An 8,181-nucleotide genomic window follows, 5' to 3' on the forward strand; every position below is an offset into this window, starting at 1 on the left:
ATATTACGATGAATTATGTTGAGATTATATTCTAAAGAAGAGAAACTGGAGGAGTGGAGAAGAGAAATGGAAAATAGAGGATTGAAGATCAGCAGGAAAAAGACAGTATTTGAGATTGAAAAATGGCGAGAATGGGGAAGTTAGTTTACAAGGAGAGAGATAGGAAAGAGTTGAAAATTTTAGGTATTTAGGATCAACAGTTGCAGAGGACGGTGATCTTGGGCCAGAAATAAACCACAGAATATAAGTAGGATGGAAGAATTGGAAAAAAAATGCTTGGAGTACTAGCGACAGGAAAATAGGGGTAAAGTTGAAAGGTAAAGTACACAGGACAGTTGTGAGGCCGGCAATGATGTTTGGAGTAGAGACGTGAGCAATAAATAAGACAGGAGAGAAGAAGATGGATGTGGCAGAGATAAGAATGTTGAGATGGATGTGTGGAGTGACAAGAAGAGATAAGATACGGACGGAAGTAATTAGGGGTACCACAGGAGTTAGAAAACTATCAGATGATATCAAAGAAAGTAGACTGAGTTAGTACGGTCATTTCATGAGAAGAGATGAACAGTATATTGGGAGGAGAGTAATGGAAAGGGAGGTACAGGGAACGAGAAGGCAAGGGAGACCAAAGCGAAGGTGGGTGGACTGTATCATTCATGACTTTCGATCAAAGGGATTAACTGGTGATGAGGTGTGGGACAGAGGTAGATGCAGAAAGCTGACCAGAAACATCGATCCCACATGGAAGTGGGAAGAGATGTAGCCAAAGAAGAAGAAGCTCTTCACATAACTATAAATGCCCCCCTCAAAAAGATGATGCAGCTTTTTTCCCCAGTAATATGGTTTTGGCCCAACCTCCAAGAACTAGTCTGCATACTAGAAGAATCCCAGCTTCATCCCTCTGCAGAGTCGGTCTTCTAGATTATTCCCCCAGAACCACCCGAAGGTTGGTATCCGAAAGAATAGATCTAGATATCCGACCATATTGTACACTTGACAATGGCCCTGTACACCCCATCAAGGTACATAGCATACTAGAATCAGCTAGGTTCCTTCCCTCTGCAAACCCAAACATCCTTTAAGTTGAGCAGTCAGGCTAACAATCGTTCTAAGGCCTCTTATTCTCAAACTACTTCTTATTCTTTGTTAACATCTTTTCCCCCTTCTATGTGGGGTCGATGTTTCTGGTCAGCTTTCTCCATCTACCTCTGTCCCATACCTCATCACCGGTTAATCCCTTTGATCGAAGGTAATCCTTGATACAGTCCACCCACCTTCGCTTTGGTCTCCCTCTCCTTCTTGTTCCCTGTACCCCCTCAGTCTACTTTCTTGGATGTTATCTGATAGTTTTCTAACTCATGTGGTACTCCTAATTACCTCATTACATATCTTATCTCTTCTTGTCACCCCACACATCCATCTCAACATTCTCATCTCTGTCACATCCATCTTCTTCTCTTCTGTCTTCTTTATTGCCCACGTCTCCGCTTCAAACATCATTGCCGGTCTCACAACTATCCTGTGTACTTTACCTTTCAACTTAACCCCTATTCTCCTTTCGCATAGCACTCCACGCACTTCTTTCCAATTCTTCCATCCTGCTTGTATTCTGTGGTTTATTTCTGCCCCCAGATCACCATCCTCCGTAACTGTTGATCCTAAATATCTGAAATTTTTTACTCTTTTTCAATCTCTCTCTTTGTAAACTAACTTCCATTCTTGCCATTTTCCAATCTCAAATACTCCGTCTTTTTCATGCTGATCTTGAATCCCCTATTTTCTATTTCTCATATTCTCAAACAAAACAACCATTTTCTAAATCTTTGCTGCTGCTACTTTTCACCTAACTATAAATACCACCCTCAAAATGATGATGCAGTTTTTTTCCCCAGTAATATGGTTTTGGCCCAACCTCCAAGAACTAGTCTGCATACTAGAAGAATCCCAGCTTTATCCCTCTGCAGAGCCGGTCTTCTAGATTATTCCCCCAGAACCACCCGAAGGTTGGTATCCGAAAGAATAGATCTAGATATCCGACCATTTGTACACTTGACAAAGGTCCTGTACACCCCATCAAGGTACATAGCATACTAGAATCAACCAGGTTCCTTCCCTCTGCAGAGCCACCCTTTTCAGTTAGTCCAAGCACCACTTAAGCTGAGGGGTTTAGCCATAAATCCATCGAGGTGGGCAGTTATTCTAAACATACCTCGTCTCCTTTTCAAGTTCTTTAAACCGCGCCTTTTTTCTCTTCTTTCTTCATATTCTTCTACTGTCTTCTTTTTCTTTCTCTTAATTCTCTTTTTTGAGTACTTTAAACCTCGTTTTTTTCTCCTTTTTTCTTTTCTACCACTATATTTTCTTTCTTCTCATTTTCAGTTTCTTTCAGTATCTTTTCTTTCTTTATCTCTCTCCTCTCTTTTTCAACTTCTTTCAAACTCGCATTTATCGCATTTTTTTTCTTCTTTTCTTCCACTATCTTTCCTTTCTCTTTTTTCTTTTCTTTTTCGAGTTTCTTCAACCTTGGATTTTTCTCCTTTTCTCTCTCTATTCTTTCAGTATCTTTTATTTCTTTTTCTCTTTCTTTTTCTTCCCTTTTTTGAGTTCTTTAAACCTCGCATTTTCTCCCTTTCTCTTTCTCTTTCAGTATATTTTGTTTCTCTTTCTTTTTGTTTTTATTCTCTTTTTCAATTCCTTTCAACCTCATATTTTTCTCATTTTCTCTTTTTTTTTCTTTCCGTATCCTTAGTTTCTCTTTCTTCTTTTTTCGAGTTCTTTCAACCTCGCATTTTTCTCCTTTTCTTTTTTCTTATCTTTCATTATCTTTTGTTTCTCTTTTTTCTGCTTTTCGAGTTCTTTCCACCTCCCATTTTTCTCCCTTTCTCTCATTTTTTCTTTCAGTTTCTTTTGTTTTGCTTTCTCTTTCTTCTTTTTTTCGAGTTCCCTAAACCTCGCATTTTTCTCCTTTTCTTTCTTCTTTTCTTTCACTTTCTTTTGCTTTTCTTTCTTCTCTTTTTTAATTTCTTTCATCTTTTGTTTCTTTTTCTTTTTCTTCTCTTTTTCGAGCTCTTTCAACCTTGCATTTTTCTCCTTTTCTCTCTTTTTTTCTTTCAGTTTCTTTTGTTTCTCTCTTTTCTGCTTTTCGAGTTCTTTCAACCTTGCCTTTTTCTCCTTTTCTTTCTTTTTTTCTTCCACTATCTTTTGTTTTTCTTTCTTTACTTTTTCAATTTCTTTCATCTTTTGTTTTTCTTTCTTTACTTTTTCAATTTCTTTCATCTTTTGTTTTTCTTTCTTTACTTTTTCAATTTCTTTCATCTTTTGTTTCTCTTTCTCTTTCCTCTTTTTTTCGCGTTCCTTAAACTTTGCATTTCTTTCATTTTCTCTCTTCTCCTTTTCTTTTACAGTTGACTTTTCTTCCTTTAATCTCATTTTCTCTTCTTTCATCCTTTCTTTCCTCATTCTTATCTTCACCTTTTTCTCCTCTCTCTCCGTTGCATCCCTCATTCTTATCTTCTCTTTTCTCTCTTTCTCTTTCCCTATTTCACTCATTTCATTTTTGCCTTCTTCTGGCCTTACATTGATATAATTTCCCTTTTCGCTATGCCTTTCTTCCTCCTTCCTTTCTTTCAACTCCTCTCTTTTCTTTTTCTCTTTCCTCTCCCTTACAATTTTCTTCAATCTCATCTTCAAATTTTTCAAATTCTTTTCCCTTTTTTTAAATAATTTGTCCGCGTCTTTCGTCGTCCTCATCTTTTTTTCCCTCTTACGCTTAATCATCTTTCTTTTTATGAAATCCGGCAACAAGAAACATTTAAAAAGGAATAATATTACATTCCAACGAGATGCGTTTTTATTTGAATCTATTAGATCTATCATCTGCTGCACTTTCCTTTCTTCGACTTTTTTCTCTATTTTTACCACCTTATCTAACATTTTCTGATATTTCTCCAATTCTTTCCTCCTTCTTTTCTCCTTCTTAACTCTCTTTTTCTCTTCTTTCTTCCCTTCTTTCTTCCCCTTTCCCCCCATTTTTGGCTCTGTCTCTTTCAACTCCCTTTTGTCTTCCTCTAACTTCAAATTTTCATTAATTTTCCTTTCCAACAAGCGCAATAGACTTTCGCATATTGCCACCTTCCTCATCTTCATTCTTTTATTTTTCTTCTTTCTTCTTATATCTTTTATTATTTCCTTAATTCTTCTCTTTTTCTTCCTTTCCTTCGTCAATCTTATCTCCTTTTCTCTTTCTTTCTCCTCTCTCTTCTTTGCATCCCTTATTCGTATCTTCTTTCTACTCTCTTTTTCTTTCCTTATTTCAATCATTTCAAATTGACCTTCCTCTGGCCTTACATTGATATCCTCCTCCTTTTTGCTATGCCTTTCTTCCTCCCTTTCCTTCATCTTGTCTCTCCTCTCCCTTTCAATTTCCTTCAGTCTCATCTCCAAAATTTTCAGATTCTTTTCCAGTTTTTTATATATTTTTTTCTCGGCTTTTGTCGTCCTCATCATTTTCTCCATCTTGTGTATCATCCTCTTTTCCCTTAAAAACTTCGGCAGCAAAAAATATTTAAAAGGGAATAATATTATGTCCAACCCATATGAGTTTTTATTTAGAAAATTTAGTTGATCTATAATCTGTCGGATCTTTATTTCTTCTGCTCTTTTCCTCATCTTTGCCACCTTATCTAATATTTTCTCATATTTCTCCAATTCTTTCCTCCTCCTTTTCTCCTCCTTAATTCTCTCTTTCTCTTTTTTCTTCCCTTTTCCCCCCGTTCTTTGCTCATTTTCTTTCAACTCTCTTTTGCGTTCCTGTAACCTCAAATTTTCCTTCCTTTCGCTCTTTTCCTCAATATTAATTTCCTTTTCTAACTTACTCAATATTCTTTCACATCTTTCCACCCCTGTCTTCATTAGTTGATGCTTCCACATCAAATATAATATTAAACTTTCCCAAAAGCGTTTCCCCCAACTTGCGCTTTCTTCTTCGCTATATTTATCTCTTCTACTTTTTCTTTTCTTCATAATTTTTATCTCTTCTTTTTCTATTTTTTCCTCCTTTCCCTTTCTTTCCGTCCTCATTCCTATCTCCTTTTCTCTTTCTTGCATCCCCATCAATTCCACCCTGCGAGTCTTCCTTTCCTTAATCAGCTGAGCTTCTAAAGCTTGTATCCTTTCCCCGTTTTCTATGTTTTCTCTTTTTACCTCCTCTTGTTGTTTCTGGAGAAGTTCAATTTCGCATTTAAGGACGCTTATTTGACTTGCCAGTAAATCTATTTTTTCAATATTTCCAGCGTCTGATAGCCCTACGTTTCCTTTAAAATGAAGTTCTCCTTTGTCATTCCTACCTTCTTCTCTCTCGGTCTTCCCAATAACTTTTCTATCACCATGTAAACTTTCCGTTCCGATTCTGCAATTGGTAAAAGCCTCAGAATAAAATTGACTCTTACCATCATTCTCAGACAACAGATGATCTACGTCCAGATTAGTTTCCTGCAAATCCTCTTCATTTATCGAGAAACCGCAGGACATGGTGTTTTGGCCCTTATCTGCGAGAAGCCTTTCAAAGTTTTGTGCCGTGTTAGATTTCTTTGTGAAGCGTCCTCTCGTTTTGTCTCGATTGACTTCCTTCAAGAGATCCTCTCTGGTTGTTTTGATGAGCGAAATGAACAGCAACGGCAAAAGTACGACCGATAACATGAAATTACACAACATCCATAACAAATAAGAGTTTGTCTCACGGGAGAAGGCAAACGCTTTCCCGTACAAAACGCAATAATTGCAAAAGTTTTCCATTTTAAGATACAGTAGATTCGGTGTGACGTAGCAATGTTTCTAGAAACGACGATTTGCGATGGGATCGGAGTTTGAAGACTTTTCTACTCCAGAAGGCTTTTGAAGACTTCCTGACTCCAGAACGCTTTCAAATACTTCCTGACTCCAGAAGGCGTTTGAAGACGTCACGACTCCAAAAGACTTTGGAAGACTTCCAGACTCCAAGCTCCTAACTGGAGACGTGGGCGATATGGCGAAGGAAAAACAATTGAAGCTGTCACTTCGGAAGAATTCATTAATGGAAATCCGGCTCAAAGACAGAAAAGATTCAAGAAGACATTCTGCAGCATGTCTCCAGAACTTAGCCTGAAACCTTCCGAACCGATGCAAAACATTTGAGACTACAACTGAAATCTTAAAGTTTGATTTCTATGGAAGATTATTTTCCGTGGCATTTTCACGATTATTTTGTGGAAAATATCTTCAAAATTTTCATTTTTGTTGTGTGTGTGTGTGTGTGTGTGTGTGTGTGTATGTGTGTGTGTGTGTGTGTGTGTGTGTGTGTGTGTGTGTGTGTGTGTGTGTATTTAAAGACATTTTAATATTAACAAGACTAAAACTGAATTTTCCGCGCGAAGGCTCAAGAAGAAAACAAGATCCTCAAACCCAATCCAGAAGGAGAATCTTGTGGAGTCTTCATGTCCTCCACATACTATTTCAATAGCTTTTCCTACGCGGAATCTGCAGAGATGCAAAGAGCTCCGGAGACCAAAAGTAGCTTGGCGTCTTCAGAGTCAGGAATCTGAAGAAGTCTTCAAACACTGGGTACTTCGATTTTTCAAAACGTAGCCACAACACGTCGAATCTAATGGCACTTTTAAAAGATGGATAATCTTTATGATGTGTGCAAACATTTTGTTATCTACGAGAAAATAAAGTTTTCTCGGGAAATTATTGTTTATTTGGTAAGGCCGGCAGCGTTACTAGAATTGATTAAACTTTCAACGCCGCTGGATATTTCGTTTTACAAATCGCCAAACGATTTCCCTGAAAGAAGTGAAAACACCATTGGCGAACGAAAGGAGAAAAACATACAGGTAAAAAAAGTGTTTTGGAATAATGCGAAGAGTGACGAATGCAACATCGAAACGGGAAGTTTAAACGGAGATAGAGCAGCAACGGATGAGGGTAACTGCAACGACAAAAATAAATTTAATCAAATGAAACGGCTAATGTCTCGCTTATTGAAGCATGCGTGGAAAATACGAAGAGATTTAAGGAGAGATGAACGAAGGCGATGGGAAAAGAAGAGACAGCTTCAAGCAAATGCGAGAATGGAGAATAAAGGAAAAGATTGGAAAAGATTTAGGAAAGAGGAACATAAAGCCGCGAAGAAGAAAGAAAAGGGGAAGCAAAAGAACCGATTATCTACTATGGGAGTGAAAAGAAAGGGCGTAAAACGAGACAATACACCATCGTGGGTCGTCTGGGTTGAATATATTATGACTTTTATGATGGAACTGGTCTTGGTAAGGAGAAATCGGAAATGTCTAGAGAGAAAGTCATGGGAGAAGGTGAGGAATCTTAAGGAAAATGCGAGACTGAATAAATATGAAAGAAAGTGGGCGACAGAGAGGAAAGAGAAAGAAAGAGACGCGAAAATGAGAGAAAAGGAGAAGGAAGAAAAAAGGAGAGAAAGGGAGGAGAATGCGAAGCAAGAGCAACGTAAAAGAGAGAACAAAAGAATCAAGAAAGACAAAGAGAAGATAAAACGAAAGGAGAAAGAAGAAAAACAGAGAGAAAAGGAGGAGAACGCGAAACTAAAGATACGCAAAAGAAAGAATGAAAGAATAAAGAAAGACAAAGAGAAAAAAGAGAAGATAAAACGAAAGAAGAAAGAAGAAAAACAGAGAGAAAAGGAGGAGAATGCGAAACTAAAGTTACGCAAAAGAGAGAATAAAAGAATAAAGAAAGACAAAGAGAAAAAAGGGAAGATAAAACGAAAGAAGAAAGAAGAAAAACAGAGAGAAAAGGAGGAGAATGCGAAACTAAAGATAAGCAAAAAGGAGAATAAAATAATAAAGAAAGACAAAGAGAAAAAAGAGACGATAAAATGAAGGGAGAAAGAGAAACAAGAGAAAATGAGAAGAATGCAATGAGCGAACAAAAGAATCGAGAAAAAGAAGATGAAATAAAAAGAGATAAGTAAAGGAGAAATTTCCAGAGTAAAGGAACGCAAAAGGGAGGGGTATAGAATAATGAAAGAGAGAAATGTGTTTCACAGAAAAATAAGAAAAGGAGGCGAGTGCAAAAGGCCCAATAAACGCAAAAAAAGAAAAAAAAAAGGTGTTCTAGCTAATTAGTCCGCAATATCATGACAATTGTTCACGTTTTCGCAAAAGCAGCAGA

General features: G+C 37.3%; 2 protein-coding genes across 2 annotated transcripts; one reads left to right on the forward strand and one right to left on the reverse strand.

Moving 5' to 3' along the window:
* Window positions 1–2,745: 2,745 nt before the first annotated feature.
* Window positions 2,746–5,793, reverse strand: LOC137642875 (golgin subfamily A member 6-like protein 25). The gene is made up of 2 exons (XM_068375743.1): window positions 3,298–5,793; window positions 2,746–3,198 (listed from the first exon to the last, which is right to left on the reverse strand). The coding sequence occupies exons 1-2, from the start codon at window positions 5,791–5,793 to the stop codon at window positions 2,746–2,748; spliced, it is 2,949 nt and encodes a 982-aa protein (XP_068231844.1).
* Window positions 5,794–6,656: 863 nt separating this feature from the next.
* LOC137642876 (uncharacterized) lies at window positions 6,657–7,889 on the forward strand. The gene has a single exon (XM_068375744.1). The coding sequence runs from the start codon at window positions 6,657–6,659 to the stop codon at window positions 7,887–7,889; it is 1,233 nt and encodes a 410-aa protein (XP_068231845.1).
* The last annotated feature ends 292 nt before the right edge of the window (window positions 7,890–8,181 follow it).

The sequence above is a fragment of the Palaemon carinicauda genome, chromosome 6 (genome assembly GCF_036898095.1).
Source record: "Palaemon carinicauda isolate YSFRI2023 chromosome 6, ASM3689809v2, whole genome shotgun sequence".
Taxonomy (NCBI): domain Eukaryota; kingdom Metazoa; phylum Arthropoda; class Malacostraca; order Decapoda; family Palaemonidae; genus Palaemon; species Palaemon carinicauda.

Excerpts from the sequence above, each read along its gene's own strand:
- LOC137642875 (XM_068375743.1), bottom strand. The coding sequence starts at position 5,793 with ATGGAAAACTTTTGCAATTATTGCGTTTTGTACGGGAAAGCGTTTGCC. Across the intron at positions 3,199-3,297 it reads AGATGAAAGAAATTGAAAAA|ATAGTGGAAGAAAAAAAGAA; the intron begins GTAAAGAAAGAA and ends GAAAAACAAAAG.
- LOC137642876 (XM_068375744.1), top strand. The coding sequence starts at position 6,657 with ATGGATAATCTTTATGATGTGTGCAAACATTTTGTTATCTACGAGAAA.